Here is a 12,965-nt window from a genome sequence, read left to right on the forward strand (position 1 = left end):
GGGAACAATTCATCCCCATTTGCCCAGGACTTCCCTAGTTTTAACACTAAAAGTCCTGTATCTTGGGAAATTCCTATATCCCAGGTGAATTGGAACAGCTGACACCTGACATAGCAGTCATTTGATGACCAAAATTAAACCAATGCAGCTTGCTCCGGGCTCTGTGGCATGGTACTACAGAAAACATGGACTCTGGAGTTAAGGTTTGGGTTCAAATTCTAGCACTATCATTTACTAGCTGTGTGGCTCTGGGCAACTCACCTCACCTGTTTTCTCACCATTAAAATAGGCATCAGAATCTCTGTGTTGAAAAATGCCCATATGGATTGGAGAGAATTTATGTAAAAACATGATTATCTCTGCCATGCTTCATGGCTCACACCTGTAATCCCAGCACTTTGGGAGGCTGAGGTGGGTGGATCACCTGAGGTCAGCCTGGCCAACATGGTGAAACCCCATCTCTACTAAAAATACAAAAATTAGCCAGGCATGGTGGCACGCACCTGTAGTCCCAGCTACTTGGGAGGCTGAGGCAGGAGAACTGCTTGATGCCAGGAGGCGGAGGTTGCAGTGAGCCAAGATCGTGCCACTACACTCCAGCCTGGGTGACAGAGCAAGACCATCTCAAAACAAAAACAAAAACAAAGCATGGTTATCTCAACAAATGGTACTTGTCATCATTATAAGTATTTTGAGGTTCTCAACCAACTGTAACTTTTTTCAGATAAGACACATGGGAATTTCCTGGGTCTTAGATCCCAGTTGGATATTCAGATACTGTACTATGTGCCAGGGCCTGTGGAGGTCTGTCTGATTTCCCTAGGGAAGAGATGCTCAGAAAATTAATGCTTAGGTTTTCATAGAGTCCTTGGGCATGTTTGATAATGAAGAGCCAACCAATCAAAGCCATTTCTCTCTTTCTTTGTTTTTTGGAGAAAAGTTCTCACCCTTTCACACAGACTGGAGTGCAATGTGATCATAGTTCACTACAGCCTTGAACTCCTGGGTTAAAACAATCCTTTCACCTCAGCCCCCTAGTAGCTGGGACCACAGGCGTGTGCCCCATACCCAGCTAATTTTATTATTTTATTTTTTCTCTATCACCCCAGCTAGATGGCACTGGCGCAATCTCAGCTCACCGCAACCTCTTCCTCCCAGGTTCAAGTGATTCTCGTACCTCAGCCTCCTGAGTAGCTGGGATTACAGGCGCCCGCCGCCACACCCAGTTAGTTTTTTTTTTGTTTCGTTTTGCTTTTTGAGATGGAGTCTTTCTCTACCACCCAGGCTGGAGTGCAGGTGACACAATCTTGGCTCACTGCAATCTCTGCCCTTCTCGGTTCAAGCGATTCTCCTGCCTCAGCCTCCCAAGTAGCTGGGATTACAGACGTGCACCACCACATCCAGCTAATTTTTTTTTTTTTTAGTAGAGATGGGGTTTCACCATGTTGGCCAGGCTGGTCTCAAACTCCTGACCTCAAGTGATGCGCCTGCCTTGTTCTCCCAAAGTGCTGGGATTACAGAACAAAGCCACCATGCCCGGCCCCAGCTAATTAAAAAAAAAAACAAAAAACTTTTAAGATGTGGGGTCTACGTTGCCTAGGCTGATCTCAAACTCCTGGGCTCAAGTGATCCTCCCACTTTGGCCTCCTAAAGTGTTGGGCTCATTGGCATGAGCCATCATGTCCTGCTGGAATGTTTTTTTTTTTTTTTTTTTTTTTTTTTTTTTGAGACAGAGTCTTGCTGTGTCGCCAGGCTGGAGTGCAGTGGCACGATCTTAGCTCAATGCAAGCTCCACCTCCAGGGTTTAAGCAATTCTCCTGCCTCAGCCTCCCGAGTAGCTGGGACTACAGGCATGTGCCATCATGTCCAGCTAATTTTTGTATTTTCAGTAGAGATAGGGTTTCACCATGTTGGCCAGGCTGGTCTTGAACTCCTGACCTTGTGATCTGCCCGCCCTGGCCTCCCAAAGTGCTGGGATTACAGGTATGAGCCACCACACCTGGGTAAGTGTGCATTTTTTAATTATTTTTTTTTTGAGACGGAGTCTTGCTCTGTCGCCCAGGCTGGAGTGCAGTGGCACGATCTCCGCTCACTGCAAGTTCCGCCTCCCAGGCTCACACCATTCTCCTGCCTCAGCCTCCCAAGTAGCTGGTACTACAGGTGCCCTCTACCACACCCGGCTAATTTTTTGTATTTTTAGTAGAGACGGGGTTTCACCGTGTTACCAGGATGGTCTCGATCTCCTGACCTCGTGATCCACTCGCCTCAGCCTCCCAAAGTGCTGGGGTTACAGACATGAGCCACTGCGCCCGGCCAAGCGTGCATTTTCATAATGCTCCCAGGTGATGCTGCTGAAGGCAGTCCACAGTCCACACCAAGAACCCACATACCAGGTCACCTATACAGATCATAAAAATGAAGCCCATAGCACACTGCCTGGCACATGGTTTGTGCTCAGGAAACAGCACTAGAGAGACCATGCAAGTCGCTCTAGACCCACGAGGGAACTGATGCTTGCTCAGTCCCATGCAGTCTTGGGTGTCCCATCCAGACCTCCCCTTCCCTGCCCCCAGCCTTCCCATGGGAAGAGAGTAAGTAACAGCGGCAACATTTTCATTTTATAAGCACTTGGTTTTATTGCACAGAAGCAATTGAAAGTGGACTCCAGTGGAAAGTGCGCCCTGGCATAATTCAGTGGCCAGTGCCCGGCCCCACCTGGACCGCTCTTCCAGAATAGAGAGCTCTGGGCAAGGGCTTGACCACTCCTTTGGAAAACAGAAGGCATTTGGGAATAGGTTAAGACATCTCAAGCATAATGTGTTTCTAACTGCTCATTCATTATTGCGGTCATCTGTCAGTTGCACACAGAGGCAATAAATGCACTTATTTGGAAAGGAGGGGGCAGTTTTATAGTCAAGTGTTTACGTGTGGCATTCGGCATGTATCACATTCAGCTACATAAGCTATCATAACATAATTGTCCATCGCCTGGGGAGGGCGTGGGGGCAGGGGCCTGGGAGTGCCCTCTCTTGCTAACATATTGCTAACAAATTCCTGTTTGAAGGAAGCCCCGTCATCAAAGCAGTTTCTTCTTACATAAAGAGAAAAAGTGAAAATTGTGTTAATCCGATCCTTGAGCTCTGGGACTCTTCTGAGTTTCTTTGGCTGTTCCGGATGTTCCTTTCTCCCTGCCTTACTTCCCCTTGGCGGCCTTGTCTTCTGTGGCCTTCTCTGGAGGCCTGCTATCTTTTTGGTCTGTGCTGGAGGATTTTTCAGCCTTTTCCGCCTTAGGCTTGCTAGGCTCCTTTGAGAGGGTCTTGTCATCCTCCTTGGCTTTGGCCTCTGTCTTGGGTTTCTCCTCAGGCTTCTTGGCCTTCTCCTCCTTGGTGTCTTTTTTCTCCGGTGCTGCTGCTGCCTCCTCCTTCTCTGCTGGTTTGCTGGGTTCCTTGGCCTTGGCATCATCTGGTTCCTTCTTGGCCATTTCTGTCTTCTCTTTGGGTTTAGCATCTTCCTTCACCTCCACCTTGGCAGGAGCCTCCTTCTCTGGGGTGGCAGCTTTTTTCTTATCTTCAGCCTCTTCCTTCTTGGCTTCAACTTTGGATTCTTTGGGCTTTTCGACAGCAGGTTCCTTCTTCTCCTCCACCTTGGGCTTTGGAGCCTCCTTCTTGGGTGCCTCCTCTTTCTTGCTGTCCTTCTTCTCCTCCGTTTTTGGCGTGGCAGGGGCTTTCTCTTCCTCCGCCTTCTTTGGGGACTCTTTGACTTTCACCTCCTGGGGCTTCTCCTCCTTCACTGGGGACTTCACCTCTTCCTTCTTTGGGATCTCTTTCTCAGGGGCCTTGGCATCCTCCTTCAGGGGAGACTTCGCCTTATCTGGGGACTTGACCTTCTCCTTGACAGGGCTTTTGGCCTTTTCAGGGGATTTGTCTGCAGGGGACCTTGCTTCCTCCTTCGCTGGCGTCTTGGCTTCTGGAGATTTCACATCAAGAGTCTTGGCCTTCTCGGGGGACTTCGCTTCCTCCTTCGCTGGGGACTTGGCCTTCTCGGGGGACTTCGCTTCCTCCTTCACTGGGGACTTGGCCTTCTCGGGGGACTTCGCTTCCTCCTTCACTGGGGACTTGGCCTTCTCGGGGGACTTCGCTTCCTCCTTCACTGGGGACTTGGCCTTCTCGGGGGACTTCGCTTCCTCCTTCACTGGGGACTTGGCCTTCTCGGGGGACTTCGCTTCCTCCTTCGTTGGGGACTTGGCCTTCTCGGGGGACTTCGCTTCCTCCTTCGTTGGGGACTTGGCCTTCTCGGGGGACTTCGCTTCCTCCTTCGTTGGGGACTTGGCCTTCTCGGGGGACTTTGCTTCCTCCTTCACTGGGGACTTGGCCTTCTCGGGGGACTTCGCTTCCTCCTTCACTGGGGACTTGGCCTTCTCAGGGGACTTGGCCTCAGCTGGTGACTTTGCTTCTTCCTTCACTGGGGACTTGGCCTTCTCTGGAGACTTGGCCTCAGCCGGTGACTTTGCCTCTTCCTTTGCTGGGGACTTGGCCTTCTCAGGGGACTTGGCCTCAGCCGGTGACTTTGCCTCTTCCTTTGCTGGAGACTTGGCCTTCTCGGGGGACTTGACCTCAGTTGGGGATTTTGCTTCCTCCTTCTCTGGGGACTTGGCCTCAGCCGGTGACTTTGCCTCTTCCTTTACTGGTGACTTGGCTTCCTTCTCTGGGGATGCAGCCTCTTCTGCTGGGGGAGACTTTGCTTCTTCTTCTCCCCCTTCTGCCTCCTCCTCTTCACCCCCTTCTTCCTCCTTGCCCTCCTCCTCTTTGGCCTCTTTCTCCTCTTCTTCAGTCACTTCTTCAGTTACTTGGGTCTCCTCTGTCTGTTCCTCCACAATCACAGTTTCTTTCTCAGACTTCTCCACCACTTTGACCTTCTCTTCGCTTTTGACCTTTATGTGAGTGGACACAGCGGGAATTTTGGGGAGTCCTTCGGGAAGCGAGAAAGGAATTGGGCCAAAGCCAATCCGACACTCTTCACCTTCCAGGAGTTTTCTGCAGGATGGATAATGGAACACATTACTATACACTCAGAGCAAATTCACTATTTGGGTTCTTCCTAGACTATCCTGAAGGTCACTGACACTGAATGATATGGATTTTGGTGGAACAGGAATGTGAAGGGTGGGCATTATGAGCCTGGAGAAAGTCACTTGGCAAATCATTCCAGTGACCACCCAGAATATGTAACCCAGTGGACTGGGTTTTTTTTTTTTTTGTGAGACAGGGTCTCGCTCTATTGCCCAGGCTTAAGCAACTGGTCTTCTTCAATACAGCTAAGCCTGAAACTTTTGAAATAAAACAACTTTTGCCCCATAAAAAAGGCCCTCAAGAGAAAGCTCCTGAATAAATTTAACAAAGGTTAAATTTATTGTACCTCAAACTAAAATATTATTCAAGAGAATCCTGGGAGCCTGAGCAAACAATTCCATTTTTTTCTCTTTTTGAGATGGAGTCTCGCTCTGTCGCCTAGGCTGGAGTCCAGTGGTACAATCTTAGCTCACTACAACCTCTGCCTCCAAGATTCAAATAATTCTCCTGTCTCAGCCTCCTGAATAGCTGGGAGTAGAGGCACACGCCACCACGCCCAGTTAATTTTTGTATTTTTAGTAGAGACGGGGTTTCACAATATTGGTCAGGCTGGTCTCAAACTCCTGACCTCAGATGATCCACCCGCCTCAGCCTCCCAAAGTGCTGGGATTACAGGTGTGAGCCACCACGCCTAACCACAATTCCACTTTCATAAATTTGGGTTTAAGAGGTCTTAGAATGCTCCCATTTGAATCGCGAGTGTCTCTCGTCACCCTGTTTTACCATATTTTGAGTTTCAGGAATAGGGTAGAGGCTGCAGTTTCCCCTCCTGGCTTTGCTCCTCACTAGATGGGTGACCTTGGCCAAGACACACAAACTCTTTGAGCCTCAATTTCCTCATTGGAAAAAGAGGGTCATTAGAGTCCCTACATCAGAGGGTTGTTTCAGTGAGACAACGAACAGAAAAGACTTGGCAGAGTGCCTGTCTCAGAGTAAGTGTGGGGGTTACCCCTCAGACTAGTGCTTCCCAAATTTAGCAGCACACAGATGACTGGGGATCTTATCAAAATGCAGATTCTGATTCAGCAGGTCTGGGGAGGGGCTGAGAGTCTGTCTTTTGTTGTTGTTTTTGAGACAGTGTCTCACTCTGTGATGACAGGCTGGAGTGCAGTGGCATGATCATAGCTCACTGAAACCTCCAACTCCCGGGCTCAGGTGATCCTCCCACGTCAGCCTCCCGAGCAGCTGAGACTAAAGGCATGTGCCACCATGCCCAACTATCTTTTTTTTTTTTTGTATTTTTTGTAGAAATGGGGTTTTGCCATGCTGCCCAGCTTGGCCTCAAACTCCTGAACTGAAACAATCTGTCTGCCTTGGCCTTCCAAAGTGCTGGGATTACAGACATGGGCCACCACACTCGACTGAGAGACTACCTTTCTGATAAGCTCTTGAATGACGCCAGTTCCGCTGGTTCATGTGCCATGCTTTGAGTAGCAAGATTACAGACTAGAGCCAAGAAGTAGGAAGCCACGGGTCACCAGTCAGAACTGGGACAAGTCCTTGGGGATCAGTCCTGCTCCTTAGCCCTGGCTCCCCCAGGTCTTATTCCTGAGATTGGCTTTCTCAAGACTGCCATTGACTAAGGATTCCCTCTGTGGCAGCCCAGTGGTACCTGTGCTTCCTGGATTAGCTTGGGAATGGGATTAGCTCATCTTCCTGACAACCCTATGACATGGGTGGTCTTATTATCATCTCCATTTTATTTCCCCAAGAAGTGAATGCTTGCAGAGCTAAGAAACTCTCAAGGACAGAGTTTTAAAGCTCCTTGACAATTCAAGCACCTCTTTTCCCTCCAAAGCAGGCCTCTGGCTGGCTGGATTTGGGGAGGGGATAAGGAACTTCCACCCTCTAAATCATTTCAGAATGAAAGTCAGTCACTCTCAAGACTCATTGGCTGGGCGCAGTGGCTCACGCCTGTAATCCCAGCACTTTGGGAGGCCAAGGTGGGCAGATCACCTGAGGTCAGGAGTTTGAGACCAGCCTGGCCAACACAGTGAAACCCGGTCTCTACTAAAGGATACAAAAAATAGCTGGGTGTGGTGGCGGGTGCCTGTAATCCCAGCTACTTGGGAGGCTGAGGCAGGAGAATCACTTAAACCCAGGAGACAGAGGTTGCAGTGAGCTGAGCTAATGCTGCTGCACTCCAGCCTGGGCAACAGAGTGAGATTCCATCTCAAAAAAAAAAAAAGACTCATGTATCTCACAAAGTAAGAGTGGCTGCCAGGGGCTGAAGGAAGGAGAGAATGATAATGATGCCTTCTTGGGTATGGAGTTTCAGCTTGGGATGATGAAAACAGTTCTTGAGACAGTGGTTATGGCTGCACAGTAATGTGAAAATACTTAATATCACCGAACTGTCTACTTAACATGGTTAAATGGGGCTGCGCATGGTGGCTCACACCTATAATCCCAGGACTTTGGGAGGCTGAGGTGGGCAGATGGCTTGAGTCCAGGAGTTCGAGACCAGCCTGGCTAACATGGTGAAACCCCTTTTCTACTAAAAAAAAAAATACAAAAATTAGCCAGGCGTGGTGGCAGGCACCTGTAATCCCAGCTACTCAGGAGGCTGAGGCACAGGAATCGCTTGAACCCAGGAGGGAGAGGTTGCAGTGGGCAGAGATCACACCACTGTACTCCAGCCTGGGCAACACAGTAAGTCTGTCTCAAAAAAATAAATAAAATATAAAATAAATAAATTGGTTCAATGGTAAATTGTATGTTTTATCTATTTTGCCACAATTTAAAAAGAGTCCTGTCCCTAAGACAGGTAGGCTGCCTAAATGGGGTCTTGCAACCCAAGGCTTAGCGTCTCATAGGAACACAAGGTTTCTCCACCATGTGACGGCCCCTGTGCGTCTCACCTGTAAGCGGCTATCTCTATATCCAGAGCCATCTTGACATTGAGCAGGTCCTGGTATTCTCGCAGCTGGGCTGCCATCTCCCACTTAGTGTTCCTCAGCTCAGTGTCCAGCTGCTGAATGGCTTCCTGGAAAGGAGAGGTGACACACATCACATGCCAGCCAGTGTCTGGTCCTCAGTACCAGGGAAGCTGCAGTGGGCTGTGCAACCCCAGAGTAGGCCCATCCAGCCAGGCTCACTGGGGCCAACCCCAACCCTGCTGGAGCTGTTGGGTCCTCATTAGTGGACATGGAACAATCTGGAGCAAAAATTCTGCTGTATAATGACCTCAGCCTGGGGAAGGTCTGAAATGAAATACATCAGACGTCAACAGTTCCTGTTTGTTTGGCTGATAGGATAATGGGAGAACTTTTAGAGATCTTGAGCTTAGAAAGTGCTCAGTGAGGACAGGAGGGGTGGCTCATGCCTGCATTCCCAACACTTTGGGAAGCCGAGGAGGACGGATCACTTGAGGTCAGGAGTTCAAGACTAGCCTGGCCAACATGGTGAAACCCTGTCTCTACTGAAAATACAAAAATTAGCCGGATGTGGTGGCATACGTCTGTAGTCCCAGCTACTTGGGAGGCTGAGACAGAAGAATCGCTTGAACCCAGGAGGCGGAGGTTACAGTGAGCCGAGATCGCACCACTGTACTCCAGCCTGGAAGACATAGCGAGACTCTGGTGGTTCACGCCTGTAATTCCAGCATTTTGGTAGGCTGAGGCAGGAGGATCGCTTCAGCTCAGGAGTTTGAGACCAGCCTGGGCAACACAGTGAGACCTCATTTCTACAAAACAATTAAATAATTAGCTGGACATGGTGATGTGCACCTGTAGTCCCAGCTACTCAGGAGGCTGAGGCTCGAGAATCTCTTGAGTCCAGGAGGCAGAGGTTGCAGTGAGCTGAGATCATGCCACTGCCCTCCAGCCTGGGCAACAGAGTGAGACTCCATCTCAAAACAAATACATAAATAAATAAAAGTTTATCTCTTTAATCTTTCCAGCTCTGCAAAACAGGCTTTTTTTTTTTCATTGCTGGAAAGGAATTCAGATTCAGAGAATTAGATAACTTTCCTAGGGTCACGCAGCTGGAAAGTGCTGGTATGTCTGACTCCAAGGGCCACAATCTTAACCACTACAATCCTACTCAGTGAGGGACAGTAACTTGTCCAGGGTTACCCAATCAAGTAAGGCAGTCTGGCTGTCTGCCTTGCCCCTGCCCACCTGGTAGGATGCTATGTCGGCCTGATGACGGTCCTCCAGCTCAGAGCGCTGCCTCTCCAGTGAGTCCTTGGTGCTTTTCAGTGCCTCCAGCTCTGTGGTCCTGGCCTGCAGCTGACGCCGGTACTCAGTTATCTCCTCCTGCGCTGAGCGCATGGCATCTGTGTTCACCTTGGCTGCCTCCGACAGTCGGTCCAGCCTCACTGGGGGAGAAGGTAGCAAGGCACAGGGTTAGACACACCTGGATTTGGGTTCTAATGCCCAGATTTTTGTTTTTTGAGACGGAGTCTCACTCTGTTGCTCAGGCCAGAGTGCAGTGGCGCAATCTCGGCTCACTGCCAGCTCCGCCTCCTGGGTTCAAGCGATTCTCCTGCCTCAGTCTCCCGAGTAATGGGATTACAGGCACCCGCCACTATGCCCAGCTAATTTTTTGTATTTTTAGTAGACATGGGGTTTTGCCACATTGGCCAGGCTAGTCTTGAACTCCTGACCTCATGATTCACCTGCCTCGGCCTCCCAAAGTGCTGGGATTACAGGCGTGAGCCACCGCGCCCAGCCTAATGCCCAGATTTTGAAGGTGATACATGTGGATATACCTACTGCGTGTGCCAGGCACCATCGTGGATGCTTGACTCACTCTGTCCTGTGAGGTAAAGGCAAGTGACTACTCCCCAAGGCCACCCAGCTAGTGAGTGGCAGAGCTGGGACTCAAATCCCCAAAGATCAGGCTCTGTATCCTGCAATGTGGGATCCAAAAACCCTGCAGAGGAAACCCTGGTCCAGCTCCCTGGCAAGGGCCTGGCAGTGCTGGGGGTTCAGATGTTATACCTGGCCCATGGGGCTTAACACTGAGCTGGAGGCTTGTGGCGAGAGGCAGGAGGGTACCGTGAGCAATCAGGTCACCTTGTAGCCATGGTCCCTTCCTTACAGGTTTCTGCGCAGAGTCCAAGGTCATTGCAGAGCCCGTGGCCTGGGTGCCAACCCCCCTGTCCCTTTCTCCACCTAGCTGCACACTGTCCCTGAGCATTGGTAGCCACACCCCAGCCTCTGCCAGCAACCAGTTCCTGGTTCCCAGGAAACCTTCCAGGGGCAGTAGAGGTCTGGAGACTGGTCTTTAGCTCATGAAAGTGAACGTCCTGAATCCCCAGATAGTGGCACCCAGGATATGAGTCTTGGTGGGGAGGGAGGAAGGAAGGAAGCCAGCTGAGTGGGCCAGTAAAATTCTGGGACGTCTGTCCCTATGACTGGCAAACCCAAAAGAGGTTTGCGCAGGGAGGGGCCTTGCTGCGGAGATGGAGGAGGGGATGGTTCTGCTCTGCAGAGGAGTGGAAAAGGAACAGAAAAAGCTATGCATCCAAATCCCAGTTTTCCTGGCTTTCCCTGCTAGTGCTGGCAAAGACTTAGAAACCATCCAGGTGGTTGGGGATTCTCAATTATTGTGAATCACAGATGCTTTTGGAAAATCACTGAAGCCTCTGCCCTCTCTCCCAAAAACGACGCAAAGTTTTTAGAGTTTCGTGAGAGATCACGGAACTCCCCGAATCAAGCAGCCCAGTTGATCTACCTCACTCTTTCAACTCAAAAAGAAATTAAAACCAGAAAGGGCAAGTGTTGGTCAAGGTCACCCTGCAGCTGCTGGGCACAGCTTCAAGGCAGCGCAATCTAGCTGACTCAGGGCTGCAAGGAGTTGGGGGAGGGGCAGACTTGGGAGGCTCCCAGCTCTCCTAAAGGAGAAAGAGGACATTAAAACATGAACGGGTCCACCAGCCACCTCGGCCACAGGCAGCAATTGATTGTGGTAATGGTTCCCCCTAGGAAGAAAAGACGCGAAAAGGCCCTGCCACACCCCACGTGGAAGATTAAGGTAGGGACGTTAAGCACTGAGCACGGAGTGGGGAGGAGCCTGGTAGGGGAGAGAGGAATAGGGTTCCTTGCAGGGTGCAGGAGAAGGGGTGGCAGCATTGGCGGGGAAGCCTTGCTACTTAGAAGGGCTAAGAGTCTCCAGCACGTGCAGACCAGAATCCTGCATCACTTTTTCCCTATAGATGACATTTGTTTTGTTCTCGACTGGGGAGCGACATCACAGTGGGGTTGCCTAAGCTTGGGGTAGAGAGCAGCGGGGGGCCCAGAGCTTAAGTACAGCTCTGAAGAACCTGGAAAGGGGGAACCGAAGGACAATCCAGAGTTGAGTACGTCCCACAAGAGACCCAGAGTAAAACCGCGATTTAACTAGGGGCATGCACTTTGCAGAGGGAAGGTGAGCAGCGCCCCCTTGGGTCACACCGCCCAGAAGCTCGCTGCGGGGTCAGCGGGGGCGCCCCTCCCCCCCAACCCGCGGGCCTGCGCACCTCGGAACCACTCCTCGGACTGTAGCGTGCTCTGCACCGCGTGGCCTTCAAGTTGAGCGCGGATCTCGCGCAGCGCCGACGTCACGTCGCACTTGAGGGCGTCGCGCGTCTCGGCCTGCACCTGCGCCTGCGCGGCGCTGGAGCCCTGGATCTGGCCAAGCAGCTCTCCCACCTCCTCCTGGTGGTGGCGCCGCAGGTAGCCGCACTCCTCCTGCAGCGCCTGCGCCTTCTTCTGCAGTTCCACGCGCGCCGCCTCGGCCTCCTGCGCGAAGCGCGCGAGCGCGCGGGCCGCCGCCTCGGCCTCCTCTCGCTGCCGGGCCTCGTCGTCGAGGCGCTGGCGCACGTGCGCGATATCCTCGAGCAGGTGCTCCTGCTCCAGGCGTAGTTGACCGCGCGCCGCGCCCAGACGCAGCACCGCGCCGCGCATTTCGCGGACCTCGCGCTCATACAGCTCGCCCATAGCGGAGCGGCCCGCCTGCTGCTGCCGCAACGCCGCCGCCTCGCCCTCCAGGCTGCGGTTGTGCGCCTCCAGCTGCCGCACCTTGTCGATGTACCCCGCGAAGCGGTCGTTTAGCGCCTGCAGCTGCTCCTTCTCACTGCGCGCTGTGGCCGCCGCCACCACGCAGCCCTCCGGCCCGTTGCTCAGCGTGTCCAGCGAGTCGGTGCTCGAGGCGGCGCCTGCGCCGCGGAAGCGGCTGGGCGAGGCGGATACGGAGCTCACGGACGTCCGTGTCCACGAGTGGAAGCCGCTGGAGGAGCCGGCGGCGGAGCGCGTCCCGCCTGCGCCGCCCTTTCGGGCCAGCGCGTAGTGGAGGCTGCCGCCGCCGTGCAGCGGCGCGAACGGGGCGCCCAGCAGCGCGTCCGCGCCGCCGAAGCTCATCATGGCCGGAGCAGGTGCGCGGGGCCGGGACGGGGCTGGAGGCACTGCGGCAGCACCAGGGCGCCGGCCCTTTTATAGCCGCCGCGGCCGGGTCCAACCCCTTGGCAGTGAGGGGGTGGGGAGGAGGGCCCCGCCCTCTCCGCTTCCTCCCCTGCGGCCCCCGGCTGACCGGCTCAGCCGCAGTGAGAGGGGCGGGGCAGGGGACCGAGGAGGGAAGGGGAATCGACGCTGCGTCAGCGGAGACCCCCGAGTTCGGGGAAGCGGGCAGAGGACTCCCGGAGTGGGCCAGTGAAGACCCCCGGGTATGCGTCGGAAGAGCCTGAGAGTGTGTTAGGAATAAGAAAGGGGACTTGAAACAGGGAGAGGACAAGGAGAAACCTGATGGGAATAGGGGCAGGATGCCCTCGGGATGGAGCACTGGAAGATTGCAGTCATTAGGATGATGGGATCCCTGTATGAGAGAGGACACGAGGCTTTCCAAGTAGTTAAG

General features: G+C 52.7%; 1 protein-coding gene across 1 annotated transcript; it reads right to left on the reverse strand.

Moving 5' to 3' along the window:
- Window positions 1–2,610: 2,610 nt before the first annotated feature.
- Window positions 2,611–12,543, reverse strand: NEFH (neurofilament heavy). The gene is made up of 4 exons (XM_010359371.2): window positions 11,596–12,543; window positions 9,251–9,450; window positions 7,991–8,115; window positions 2,611–5,033 (listed from the first exon to the last, which is right to left on the reverse strand). The coding sequence occupies exons 1-4, from the start codon at window positions 12,476–12,478 to the stop codon at window positions 3,194–3,196; spliced, it is 3,048 nt and encodes a 1,015-aa protein (XP_010357673.2). The 5' UTR covers window positions 12,479–12,543; the 3' UTR covers window positions 2,611–3,193.
- Between the last annotated feature and the right edge of the window lie 422 nt (window positions 12,544–12,965).

Source organism: Rhinopithecus roxellana, chromosome 13 (genome assembly GCF_007565055.1).
Source record: "Rhinopithecus roxellana isolate Shanxi Qingling chromosome 13, ASM756505v1, whole genome shotgun sequence".
NCBI classification, from domain to species: domain Eukaryota; kingdom Metazoa; phylum Chordata; class Mammalia; order Primates; family Cercopithecidae; genus Rhinopithecus; species Rhinopithecus roxellana.